The sequence below is a fragment of the Ochotona princeps genome, chromosome 22 (genome assembly GCF_030435755.1).
Source record: "Ochotona princeps isolate mOchPri1 chromosome 22, mOchPri1.hap1, whole genome shotgun sequence".
Taxonomy (NCBI): domain Eukaryota; kingdom Metazoa; phylum Chordata; class Mammalia; order Lagomorpha; family Ochotonidae; genus Ochotona; species Ochotona princeps.
This window is the reverse complement of record NC_080853.1, coordinates 16,407,646-16,420,921: the sequence shown is the minus strand read 5'-3', so window position 1 is coordinate 16,420,921 and position 13,276 is coordinate 16,407,646. Positions and strand designations below refer to the sequence as shown.

The 13,276-nt window shown below is 59.1% G+C and overlaps 1 protein-coding gene across 1 annotated transcript in view; it reads left to right on the top strand.

Annotated features, from left to right (window-relative positions):
* The window catches only part of DLGAP4 (DLG associated protein 4), a 157,561-nt gene that overhangs the window by 82,964 nt on the left and 61,321 nt on the right, over positions 1 to 13,276 (top strand). The window contains exons 3-5 of the mRNA XM_058679637.1: positions 6,967 to 8,040; positions 9,431 to 9,669; positions 10,864 to 10,978. Of these exons, the coding sequence (XP_058535620.1) occupies positions 7,045 to 8,040; positions 9,431 to 9,669; positions 10,864 to 10,978 (1,350 nt within the window). The 5' untranslated portion in view covers positions 6,967 to 7,044. The remainder of the gene's footprint in view (positions 1 to 6,966; positions 8,041 to 9,430; positions 9,670 to 10,863; positions 10,979 to 13,276) is intronic.

Genomic DNA, 13,276 nt, shown 5'->3' with positions numbered 1-13,276 from the left:
TGACTGCAGCTCTCATGGGACTGAGACATTCAGCAAGCATGGGCCCTGGCTGCTGACTCCCCACACCAGTGGAGCAACACACCAAAAACAGGAAACCTGGGCCTTCTCGGCCTCTACCTGTTGTGTGACCTTGGTCCAGTCCAGACCCGGCCTGAGCCGCATTAACCAAATGACACACAAAAAGGGATAGTTGAGATGGAGCAGAGTCGGGGCTGGGCCACATCCCTCCAGCTGCCTCCACATCCCTCCGGCTGCCCCCTCCCTATTTCACACGGGCCTCATGGGAAACACGTGCAGCAGTCAGGTTCAAAGCCCATGCCATCCCACAGAGTTGCTGTGCCCATGGAAATGATCTGTCCCTGCTCTGTCCACATAGTCGCCACTGGCCATGTGTGGCATCAGACACTTGCAGTGTGGCTAGTGGGGTCCCAAGTTTGTATTTTCATTCGGTTGTCATCAAACCTCAGGAGGGGTGGGGTGGGTTTCGGGGGCTGGTGGGCCAGGCCTCATTCTCTCTCTAAACTGCTCAGCGAGCCCCAGGGTTACAGCCAACCATGCTCCTGTTCCTGCTCCTGGGGCACATTCCTGGTGTCTTCTCATTCCTGCACCTCCCGCACAAAGCTAAGTGTTAACCTCGGCCCTGGTGCACAGCATCAGGCAGGTTTGAATGGGGCATGGTCCCACTGAGGCGGAAGAAGCAGTTCCCCAAGCCTCCCACCTCAATCTGCCACACCCTTCTTCCCCAGGAGTGGCAGCATCCATAGCTAGGGCTCCGTGTCCAGAAGTCACTGTTGGGGTGGGCGCCAGAATTCCCCTGGGGATGGCTGTCTCCAGGAGGAGTAGCATCAGCCACAGGCCCAGAGCTGCCACCGCCTGGTATCTTATCAACCAGACAGCTGATTGCATGTCACATTTTCAGTTGCTATGGGCACAGACTTGGGCTGGAAACAAAGCAGGCCTTGAACTTGATAGAGCATGGAGCTGTCTCAGATAGACCAGATCCCAGGGGCCTTGTCTGCAGGGCAGGGTTGTCCATTCCATCCCTCCTGGCTGTGGGGCCTGAGGAGGTGGCGTTAGCCATCCAGGCTGCTCCTCTGTCCTGCTCTCACAGGGGGCATCGGTGACATCCACAAACTGGGTGGCACTTCAAACAATGGACGCAGGTTGCCTCACGCAGGTTCTGTGGGTCACGAACCCGGGAGCAGCCTCCCTGGGTAGCCGTGGCTTTGGATCTCGCACATGGTGTCATTCAGGTTGTCAGTGAGGATGACAGTGTCTGGGGCCCTCACTGGGCTGGCAGGTTGGTGCTGGCCTTGGAAGGAGACCCCCACAAGATGTTCTCAGAGGTCCCTACAAGAGCAAGGCTCACCAGGCCGTTTCCATAGCCTCCTGTTGGTTACTCGGGTCCCCCCATACTGGTGGCAGGGGCAGGAGCCGTGGGACCTGAAGCCCAGGTGGTGGGGGTCCCTGGGGTACCTGGAGGGGGGCTAGCTGCTGTTATTCCCAGCAGGAAGAGTCAGGACTGAATGAGCTCCCGTCCGCACGTACCTGCTGTGTATACAGCAAGTGTTCACTGGGACTAAGGAGGTGGGGCACTGACCACTGTGTAGCAGCCTCTCCTTCCACACCATCCCCATACCCTCTGACCCTTCCTTCCAATTAACACAGCCTGAAGGGCCACTGCTTTGTGCAGGTGCTGTGCTGGGGACATGGCGGGGATAAAGACACACCTGGTGGGCCCAGTGCAGTAGCCTAGTGGCTAAAATGCTCACCTAGCACATGCCGGGATCCCATATAGGTGCCAGTTTGTATCCTGGTGGCCCCACTCCCCATCCAGCTCCCTACTTGTGGCCTGGGAAAGCATTCAAGGACAGCCCAAGGCTTTGGGACCTGTGTGGAAGACCCAGAAGAGGCTCCTAGCTCCTGGTGTTAGCTCGGCTCAGCTCTGGCCATTGTGGCCACTTGGGGAGTGACTCAGTAGATGGAAGATTTTCATCTCTGTCTCCTCCTCTCTGTATATCTGACTTTCCAATAAAAAGACACACCTGGTGACAGCAGAGGGGCTGCAGGAGAGGGGAGCCACTCCCGTCAGCTCTTTCTGGAGGGAGCCATGAGCAGGGCCTGAGGGAACACAGAGACGGAGCAGGGAGGGCAGGGCAAAGTGAGGATGGGGTGCTCCAAGTTCAAGGACTATAATGAAGATTCAAGGGACGAGGGGATAACGGGGCAGGAGATGCAGTCCAGGGAGCCAAGGAGGCAGATTGGCTTCAGTGTGAGGGCCGTGACCATCTCAGGAAGGATTTGCAAGCAGTATTTGGGCTGGAGACTCTGGGGACCCAGCACTGGCAGAGCTGTGCATGCGTGACAAGGGTGGGCTCCTGGCATGTGCTGACGGCAGAGTCAGTGGAGCGCTGGCCTCTGAATGAGACGTGCAACAAGGGAGCAAGAGGCCAGGGATGCTTCTGGCCTGACCCAGCAGGTGGATGGCATGGCCCTCAGCTAAGTGGAGACAGGCTGGAAGGAGACAGGCAGGGCTGGCGGTGGGGAAGGGGCTGGGAGTCAGGTGTTCCCTGTTGGAGCTGTCAGGCATGCAGCCACGACATCAGGGAGGCCGCTGGTGGACGGAAGATGAACTCAGGAGCTGTCCGAGATAGGTAGTGGTTAAAGCCATCAGTGGGATGAGCTCAGCAGGGGAGAGAGCGCATAGCCAGAAGCCAGAGGCGCACCTAGCCGCTCTCATTGTTAGAGGTCACAGCAGGGCGAAGGGGGTGCAGTGACAAAGGCAGCACCGCCCTCCCACCTGTCCCCTTCCACAGAGCTGCCCCTCAGTGGCCAGCTCCCCCATGGACTGCCCCCACGATGTCCAGCCAGCCCTCCCACCTCGTCTCCAGTCCTTCTGCCTCTCCCCAGCTGGCAGGGCTCCTTGCTGTCCCCTCCTTTCATTTAGACACGCTAGCTCTGTTAACATAAGCTCAGGCAGAAGTGCAGGTCTGGCAGCAGCAGTATGGATGTCAGTGGGAACCGTAGGGCTGGCAGGTTAGAGGGAAGGGCTGTGAAGCAGGGAAGTGGGATGGGTCACTCCAGAAAAGGGGCCCAGGGTCTGAACAGGGTGGGTCTTGACTGCCACACCAGAGTATTTGAACTGAAGAGGGGAGAGAGATCCACAGAAGGTTCTAGATGTGGGGAGAGGTACAGTCTGTGGGCTCTGGCCCCAGCCCTGGCCTTCACCTGCTCTTACCTGCTCACAGCCCAGTCCAGGCTCTGACACAGGTGTCAGGAGAGGAGCACCCCGCTCCATGGCTGGTAGGGGGCGCCGATGAGCAGCAAGGGCTCCTGGAGGCAGCAGCCAGTGTTGAGGCTGATATTAAAGAGCGGTAATTACAGGCATCCGGGTGGGCCTAAGTATAGCTCATCCGCAGAGCACTACAGGCCATCAGCTGCTTTTCCCTGCAATGACATGGCCTGTCTATTTTAAGACCTTTCGTAGGTGAGGTTCATGCCACCTCTGGGTGCTGGATGACCAAGGGGACAGCACCCCGACCACAGGTGCTCAGAGGGAGTCACTATGACCAAAGGCTCAGGATAGCCTCAGTAAAGTCTCTTCTGGACAGAAAGGGAAACTCCCAGGTCCCAGAACAAGCTGGCAGCAGGATCCAGGGCCAACCTCCTGCCCTCTCCACAGTGCCGCACAGTGTCCATCCTTGGGCTGCACACCATGGCCTGTGCCCAGGTGGCACAGCCAATGCTGAGCCTCCCCATGCTATGAAAAGGAAGGACGGCTTTTCCCCCATTACAGAAGAGGGACAGCTCCACTGCCCAAGTCCTGTGGTGAGGAGAGCCGGAGAACCCGTTCCACCCACTCCAAGTTCTGCAGGAGACAGATGCTGAGCTGCCAGGGTACCTCGGTTACACCTGTCGGGGTTGAGGGGAGCAGCACCAGAAAGTAGCTGAACTCCGACACAGGCCTCAGCCAGTTCTTTTGAGTGATTCTTAAAGATGTTTATTTATTTTGATTCATTCCCCAAGTGGCCACCAACAGCCAGAGCTGTGCCAATTCGAAGCCAAGAGCTTCTTCCAGGTCTCCCACGCGGGTGCAGGGTCCCAAGGCTTTGGGCCATCCTCAGCTGCTTTCCCAGGCCACAAGCAGGGAGCTGGATGGGAAGTGGGGCTGCCGGAACTAGAACCAGCACTTATATGGATCCCGACGTGTGCAAGGCAAGGACTTCGGCCACTAGGCTACCATGCCAGGCATGGGTGATTTTTTAAAAGACTTATTTATTTATTTATTTATTTTTTTCTTTTTCTTCTTCTTCTTTTTTTTTTTTTATTTAACTTCATTAATTACATTGTATTATGTGACACAGTTACATAGATACTTGGGTTCTCCCATCCCTCCCCAAACTTATTTATTTATTTATTTGAAAGACAGAGTTATAGGTGGAAAAGAAGAGAGAGCTCCCATTCACTGGTTCACTTCCCAGACGGCCGCAGGCCCAGGGCTGAGCCAGGCTGAAGCCAGAAGCCCAGGGTTTCTTTTGAGTCTTCCCACATGGTGTAGGAGCCCCATTGGCACCTGAATCAACTTTTGCCATTCTCCCAGGCCATTAGCAGGGAGCTGGATCAGAATTAGAGCAGCTGAGGAAACAAAACCGTGCCCAAAGTCGCAGGTGGTGGCTTAACTTGCTATGCTACAACGATGTCCCCTTGAGTTATTTTCATGTAAAATAAAGGAGCCACACCTTGGCACTTGAACACTGACTCTAATCATGAGAATTGAAAACAGGGTCTTCCACAGGTACCTGCCTCCTGATGTTCAAGTGTCATCACTCCCAGCAGCCAGCAGGTGGAGACAACCAGGTGGAGCTCAGCAGGATGCAGAGCTGGAATGCACTCAGTGTCACCAAATCCGTACACTTCAAAATGGCTAGTGCCACGTTATGTGCATTTTACCTCAAGTTTTTGTTTTTCTTTTTTTGAATGAGTAACTGATACAGGCAGACACAGAGAGATTTCCATGCGATGGTTCACTCCCCTAGATGGCTGCAGTGGCTGGGGCTGAGCCCAAGCTGGAGCCAAGGTTTTCTTCCAGGTCTCCCACCTGGGTTCCGGTGCCAAGCACTTGGGCCGTCTTCCGCCACCTTCCACTGCCCCTGAAGGCACATTGGCAGGGAGTTGCATCTCAACTGGAGCAGCCAGGACTAAACATCACGCACATGGCCATGCCATGGCAACCAATGGCAGCTTAACTTGCTATACCACAATGTTGGCCTCCGAGCTTTCAGACCCTTTGTCACATCTGCGCAATAACCACATCTAAACAGTTCTCCCCCCCACTTTTTTTTTTTTTAAGAAAAATGTTTACTTGAAAAACAAAGTTATATGGAGACCAAGAAAGAGATACCTTCCATCTGCTAGTTCACTCACCGAATGGCCACTGTAACTGACGCTGGACCTGCTGAAGCCAGAGCCTGGAATTCCATCTGGGTCTCCCATGTGGGTGCCGGGACCCAAGCACTTGGGCCATCCTTGACTGTTTTTCCAGGTGCATTAGCAGGGAGCTGAAGCAGAAATGGAGTAACTGGGACTCCTATTGGTGCCCACATGGGATGCCAGCCCCACAGGAGGTGGCGTAACCTGCTGTGTTGTAGTGCCAGCCCTCACAGCTGGCTTTGCCAAAGACAGAGGCATAGCTGCTGTTGGCCCAGCTTGGCTCCTGACACAACCTGCGTATCCACCGTGGCCTAGCCCATCTGAGAGCCCTCCATGCCTCTGTCCTGGCTCTCACTTGCTCTGCTGCAGCTGCCCCAGCTCGAGCCGATCCTCAGCACCCCAGGCACAGGCTGGGGCGGGGGAGAGGGGATTCCTTCCAGCAGGGCTGGTGAGGTCCGGGCTCAGGACCCCATGGAACTCTGCTCCCTGTTGCTGACATGCAGGTTAAGGCGAGGGCAAGAGAAGGGATCTGCCTCAGCTTGGGCCTGGCGTTTCTAGAAGGTGAGCTATTGCAGCGGCCCGTGTTGTAGGTGGGACAGCTGAGACACAGCAACTCCACACAAATGACAGCCGTGTCACTGCTGATTCCTGTGGGTACAGGCACGGGGCCCTGCACAGGGAGGGACAGAGTGGAGGCTGGGAGGGGTCAAGGGGTTCACGTTTGTGACTCCTCTGCTCGGGCTAAATGCTGGGCAACACTGCCTGTAGGCCAAGGTAAGGCAGGCCCCTACCTTGGGCCCCACCTTAGAGGGACTCTGTTCTTGAAAGAGCTGTAAAGCTGGGGTGGGGGTTGTTGAGGGGGCAGTTTAAGAATCCAGAGGCCGGGCCCAGCGCCGTGGCCTAGCGGCTAAAGTCCTCGCCTTGAACGCGCTGGAATCCCATATGGGCGCCGGTTCTAATCCCAGCGGCACCGCTTCCCATCCAGCTCCCTGCTTGTGGCCTGGGAAAGCAGTCAAGGACGGCCCAAAGTCTTGGGACCCTGCACCCACATGGGAGACCCAGAGGAGCTCCTGGCTCCCGGCTCTGGATCGGCGCAGCACCAGCCATTGCAGTCACTTGGGGAGTGAATCATCGGATGAAAGATCTTCCTCTCTGTCTCTCCTCCTCTCTGTATATCTGACTTTGCAATAAAAATAAATCTTAAAAAAACAAAAAAGAAGAATCCAGAGGCCAAGCCACCAGCAGCTGCAACACCTGCTGTAGATCACTGAACCCAGGGACCTGCACCAGCAAGGATTCCTTCCACCTGGGCCAGTGTCACGGTGTTGGAGTAGGGAATGATACAGCCTCTCTAAGCCCAAGGAGGATATAGGGACAGAGTGGCTGTGCAGGCTAGGTGTGCTGTTCCAGGCTGCTGTGTGTGATTTGGGTAGACTCCCTGAGCAGAGACGTGGCCCACCCTGAGGCCTAACCTAAACCTCCCAGCGCCCCATCACCTCCAAATCCGGCTGACCTCTCCCTGTCTTCTCTCCCCAGCATCGCCGCTGCCCGGGAGAGGTGAGTTGGGTGCCCTGTTAGGGCAACAGACGGCCCCTGTCCCCGTGGGCCGGGATCATGAAAGGCCTCGGCGACAGCCGCCCACGCCACCTCTCCGACAGCCTGGACCCCCCGCACGAGCCCCTGTTTGCAGGGCCTGACCGCAACCCCTACCTGCTGTCACCCACCGAGGCCTTTGCCCGCGAGGCCCGCTTCCCCGGGCCTGGCACGCTGCCTGGAGACGGCCTCTTTCCCCTCAACAACCAGCTGCCGCCCCCCAGCAGCACCTTCCCACGCATCCACTACAACTCCCACTTTGAGGTGCCTGAGGAGAGCCCCTTCCCCAGCCACGCCCAGGCCACCAAGATCAACCGGCTGCCAGCCAACCTCCTGGACCAATTTGAGAAGCAGCTGCCCATCCATCGGGATGGCTTCAGCACCCTGCAGTTCCCCCGCGGCGAGGCCAAGGCCCGCGGCGAGAGCCCCGGCCGCATCCGGCACCTGGTGCATTCGGTCCAGCGGCTCTTCTTCACCAAGGCGCCCTCACTGGAGGGCACGGCCGGAAAGGTCGGCGGCAATGGTGGCAAGAAAGGTGGCCTGGAGGACGGCAAGGGCCGCAGGGCCAAGAGCAAGGAGCGGGCCAAGGCCACCGAGCCCAAGCGGCGCAGCCGCTCTAACATCTCAGGCTGGTGGAGCTCCGACGACAACCTGGACGGGGAGACCAGCGCCTTCCGCAGCGGCCCGGCCTCTGGGCTGATGACGCTGGGCCGGCAGCAGGAGCGCAGCCAGCCACGCTACTTCATGCACGCCTACAACACCATCAGCGGGCATATGCTCAAGTCCACAAAGAACACCGCCAGTGAGCTCACCACACCACCACCCCCACCCGCACCCCCGGCCACCTGCCCCAGCCTTGGGGTGGGTACCGACACCAACTACGTCAAACGGGGCTCCTGGTCTACTCTGACCCTCAGCCATGCCCACGAGGTCTGCCAAAAGACCTCAGCCACCTTGGACAAAAGCCTGCTGAAGTCCAAGTCCTGCCACCAAGGTCTAGCCTACCATTACCTTCAGGTAGGTCTTAACATGGGCCCGGGAGGGGGCTGCTGGGACAGCACCAGCTGTGAGGGTCAGGGGTACCCCAGCTGTTCTGGAGAAGCCGATTTGTGCTGGGGCCCCTGTCCAGCTGTGGCCTGGGCAGCATGTGGGGATTCTTCCCACTCAGCAGGCTCTTAATAGACCCTGGTTGGGGCCCTTCTGCTCTCAGACTTGGGTAGGGACCAACGTGTCCCTGCCCCTTCAAAGACAGATCTGGAAGCTAGGCCATGCCAGCCCGTTACAGAGCGGCAGCATGGCCTCCTGCCCACCTCCCTGCTCAAGGACAGGGGCCACGGCCAATGTGGCTTTGTGCCCACAAGACCCAGGACTGGGTCTAGCTTGGCAGAAGTGCTCAGGAAATCCAGGAACAGGGACGGGCAGTGGACAACTGGAAATAGGCACTGGGAGGGACTCAGGATGGTCGTGTCGCGTGCAGGCAGAATGTGATGGGGTCAGCAGGGGATGACAGGAGCCCAGGAGGCCTCGCTCCGCCACTTCTGCCGACTGGATGTGTCACTGTGCAGTGCAGCCACAGGTGTGCAGTGTCCACTGATGCCTTGTGCAGCCTGTGTTGAGGTAAGGACACCATGAGATGGGACCATGAGGAGGCGTGTGTCCCTCGGGCGCACGTGTGTGCATGTTAGAGAACGCACTGGAGGAGAGGTGGCCAAGTGCGTGTGTCCTCCGTGAGACCTGGGGCACAGAGCAGGTACACGTGACAGGGTGGGCAGGACCCAGCTCGGGCTGAGGTGGGCGTGCCCATTCCACAACACATGAGGCAAGTGATGGACAAGTGTGACTGTGTGTTGCCCCGAGCAGCAGCACAGCCTGTCCCCAGCAGGGTGGTGAAGGCCCCTGGCTGGACCGCCCTCTGCTGTCATCAGGGGCCCCAGAATCTCCGAGGGAAAGCCCAGTCCTTCCTCCAGCTCATGACCCAGCCAGAAGATACCACAGGTGCCTGTGCCTCACTTTCCCCACCTGTGGGACAAAAACCCCATGCCAGTTGCCAGGGTCCTCTGACCGACCAGTACCCTGGTGTGGGCTCTGGATCCAGGCCTGGGGCTGCCTCCTGCATTTGACTTTGTTTACCTGGTGTGGTGGGACCAGAAGCCCCTGAAGTGACCAGAACGCAGCAGGTGCCAAGTGAGGCAGGTTGCCAGTGAAGCCATCCTGACCACCAGGCACTTAGTTACCCTCTGGGGTCCCGGGCACCACCTGAGGCTGTGGGAAGCAGGAACTGGCATCAGACCAGGCAGCGATGCCTCCGGGACTAATGCCAAGGGACCGAGATCTCTGAGAGAGGAGGAGGTCCTCTGGGACTTCCTCCGGGTGGTGGGCATGAGACTGAGCCCTACCCTGCCCCCAGGTGCCCGGCGGAGGCGAGTGGAGCACCGCGCTGCTGTCCCCGCGTGAGGCGGACTCCGCGGCCGAGGGGCCCATCCCGTGCCGGCGCATGCGCAGCGGCAGCTACATCAAAGCCATGGGCGACGAGGACAGCGACGAGTCGGCCGGCAGCCCCAAGCCCTCACCCAAGACCGCGGCGCGGCGCCAGAGCTACCTGCGGGCCACTCAGCAGTCGCTGGGAGAGCAAAGCAACCCCCGCAGGTGGGCCGCAGCCCCGCCCCTGAGGCCCCGCCCACCCACCCACGGACACGCCGGGCAGGAGCTGGACCCGCTGGCCAGGCCCGGCAGGGAGGCCTGTCCTGGGCCCGGGAAGGGACAGGGAGCTCACCCTGCAAACTGCTCAGCCTCGTCGTCCCTAAGCCCCGCCCACACCCTCCCAGGGGCGTGGCTCCTGTAAGCCCCGCCCAAGGCCCGGCCCCCAGGTAGGGCAGCCCCGGGGATGGGGGTGTCCCCTCGTGGCTAGGTCCCTGGTAACAGCTGCACATCTCCCCTACTCGGACCCCACACAGCCCTCGCGGGTCCCAGTGCCCTGCCTGCGGGTCCCGCTGTCTCGAGACTTGGCAGAGGCGGCGGGGACTCACCCGAACCCCCCAGTTCTTCCACTCCTGAGTCCGGAGGTGGCCGGCCAGGCGGGAGGGAGGCTGGTCTCCCAAGCTGGAGTTCAGGACCCCCCGGGATCTCCCCTTCTCCTGTGCAGGAGCGGTGAGGTGAGCGAGGTGCGGCCCTGGTGGGCAGTGACTGCTGGCCACGCTGGCCTCGGGCATCCTCACCTGCATCGCTAATGCCTCCCTACGACCCTAACCCATTTGGCAGGACAGGAACCAGAGCCTGGAGCCAGGGGTGGTGACCGGCCTGGGGTCACGCTTCTCGTTCCACTCCTTTCAGTGCCAGGGGCCTGAGCTGTATGGGGCACGCTGGGACCTGGGCCTTCACTGGGCTCAGGAGACTGGGAAAGGTGGAGGGTCAGTGGCCAGTCCTCGGGGACCTGGTGGAGACCAGGCGGATATCAGAGAAGCATGGATGGCCTTTGCCCAGCGTAGCCCGAGGTCCAGCCCCTTCCTGGGGACAGGCTCTAGAACTGCCCCCAGACTTCGAGGGACCAAACAGGTGTCGTGGAGTCGGACGCGGTTGGGCCGGGCTGGGCCGGGACTGGGCCGGGCTCGGCTTCAACTGTCCAGTGCGAGCTTGTGCTGCCACCTCGTGGCCGAAGCTGGCATGACATGTGAGGACCTCCTCCAGCTGTATCTTGGTCCTGAACTCCAGGCTCCTCATTGCAACTAGTGTTGGCCATTACCTGCTGAGCGGCCTTGGCCAGACTCTCCGCTGACCCACAGCCCAGCACTAAGCCTCAGTTTCCCACGCTGAGCCCCATCTCGTCCTCCTTCTCCACACCAGGAGTCTGGACCGACTGGACTCGGTGGACATGCTGCTGCCTTCCAAGTGTCCCAGCTGGGAAGAGGATTACAACCCCATCAGCGACAGCCTCAATGATTCCAGCTGCCTCAGCCAGGTGAGGGTGGTCCTGGAGGAGCCCCTGCTCCTCCCAGGAGGACAGGTGCCCACAGCAGCTCCTGCTCCACCCTCCCCACATGTGTGCCCATGTTTCTGTTGACTTCTTGCTACTGCAGTGCCCATGTGTCCGCTCCAGAGCCTGTCCCCTGGCTAGGCAGTACTGTCAGGGCCCATACATAATGGCCTCCTGAGCCCAGGACCCCCACCCTGATCCCAGGCTGCCAGTGGCGGGGAGCTGGGGGCCTTATCACCTTTCTGGGTTCAGAGCCCTGAGAATGCGGAGTCCTGTTCCTACTGCAACGGTGCAGGACCAGTTCTGGTCTCCCCTGCCTGAGCCACAATTTGCCCCCATCGAGGGGCAATGGACATTCCTCTGAATGAGAGCTGCTCAGAGACAACTAGCTGAGTATGGTTGGCCAGGCCCGGCTGTTTCTGTGCTTACTGGGATTATCTTGCCTGGCAGGCTACCTCTGTCCTCTGGACCTCAGGGCACCTCCAGAGCCTCTGCCACAAGCAGTGCTGAGAGTGCCTGGCTGTGTTTATTTATTTATTTGAAAGGCAGAGGGAAAGGGAGGGAGAAGAGATCTTCCATCCACTGACTCCCTCCCTCCCTCAAATGGTTGCAAGGGTCAAGTTTGGGCCAAGCTGAAGCCAGGATCCCAGAAATCGATCCAGGTCTTCTGCCTGGATGTTAGGGGTCCAAGCACTTGGGCCAAGCCCTGCTGCTTTCCCAGATGCATTAGCAGGGAGCTAGATTGGAAGTGGAGCAGCCAGGACTTAAACCTGATACAGGGTGTAGGAATCAGAAGTAGCAACTTAGTTCACTGCACCATCACACCGGCCCCACTGTGCCATACTTTTAACATGCCTGCAATTTTCTCAGCTATCAGCTCCCTGAACCTTCACATGTCCCCAGGTCACAGATGAGGAAACCGAGGCACAGAGAGGTGAGGCCACACAGCTAAGAGAAGGCAAAGCTAGAGAGAGGTCCAGGACTGTTAGGACCAAGCCAGACCCCAGCCCTTGCCACATGCATCATACTTTGGGACTGTGAAGAGGTTAGAGGGCAGAATGTGTGTGGGATCTGAGGCCTGGCACCTGCTGGGGTCAGGTACATGCCCAGCCCCCTACCTGGCAGCAGGCCATGGCCAGGGTTAGTGGGCCTCCTGTGCCTTTCCCCAGCCTCAGCCTTCGGTATACCCCACACATGGACCCACAGGGACTTTTCTACACCTCTCCCAAGCCCAGGTTTCCTCTCAGGAGTGGTCCTGGCCCCCCAGGACCTCCCCACGGGCAGCAACCGGAAGCTTGCACGTCTGTTCCCTTTGCCCCTGCTACAACAGTCCCCATAGCCCCGCTGCACCTGAGGGAAGCCAGGGAGTACCTTGGGTACCCCTGTCCCAGACATGCTGGCATCCTTCCTGCTCTCAGCCACCACCAGGCTGCCTAGCTGTGCACTCACTGTCCTTGCCGTCCCCTCTCCCAGGAGCTCTCTGTTCCTACATCCTTGTAATGCTGGCTCTTCCCAGCATCTCAGGTCTCAGCTCAAATGTCCCCTCCTCCAGGAGGCCTTCCTGGGTCACTGAAGTGGCCCCTGGCCCTGGCCCTGCTTAACCTGTCACTAGCTGGAGCAATGTTGGTTTTCCTTGTCCTTCATGTCTATCTCCCTCTGAAGCTGGGGCTCTGCTAACAGCCAGGGCTCTGCCCACAGCTGACAACCTGCCAACAGCCAGCAACCTGCCAACAGCCAGCGACCGGCCCACAACCAGCAACCTGCCCACAGCCAACAACCGGCCCACAACCGGCAACCTGGCTGTCCTGCTCCCTGCAGCGTCCCTGGTGGGGACCTGGCACCCAGGAGGTGCTTGTTGGATGGATGGCTTTCCCTCCTGCCTGTTTCATCCTACCATGCTGCATCTGTCAGCTTCCCGTTGTGTCTATCCTATCCCCTCTTGTCCACACTTTTCTCCCATTCTCTCCTTCCCCACTCCGTTTTCCTCTCTGTCACTTTCTCACACACCCCATCTCCATGCGCAACCTGGCCCAGTTACCCGGACCACCTTATAGAAAGACTCAGGGGCCCCACCATGGTCCCCAGTGGGATTTGCCTTCCCAGCCCCAGCTCTGTTCCCCATCTCCTGCCCTTAAACCCGCACCCCTGGAAGCCACTCCTGCAGCCCCACGTCAGAGATGCCACAACCCAGTCAGGAAAGATAACTGACTCCTCCCTAACCTGTGTATCCAGGTGGGCTGCCAGCCCAGGAGAGAGGCAGCAGACAGAGCAGGAGGAATTGGA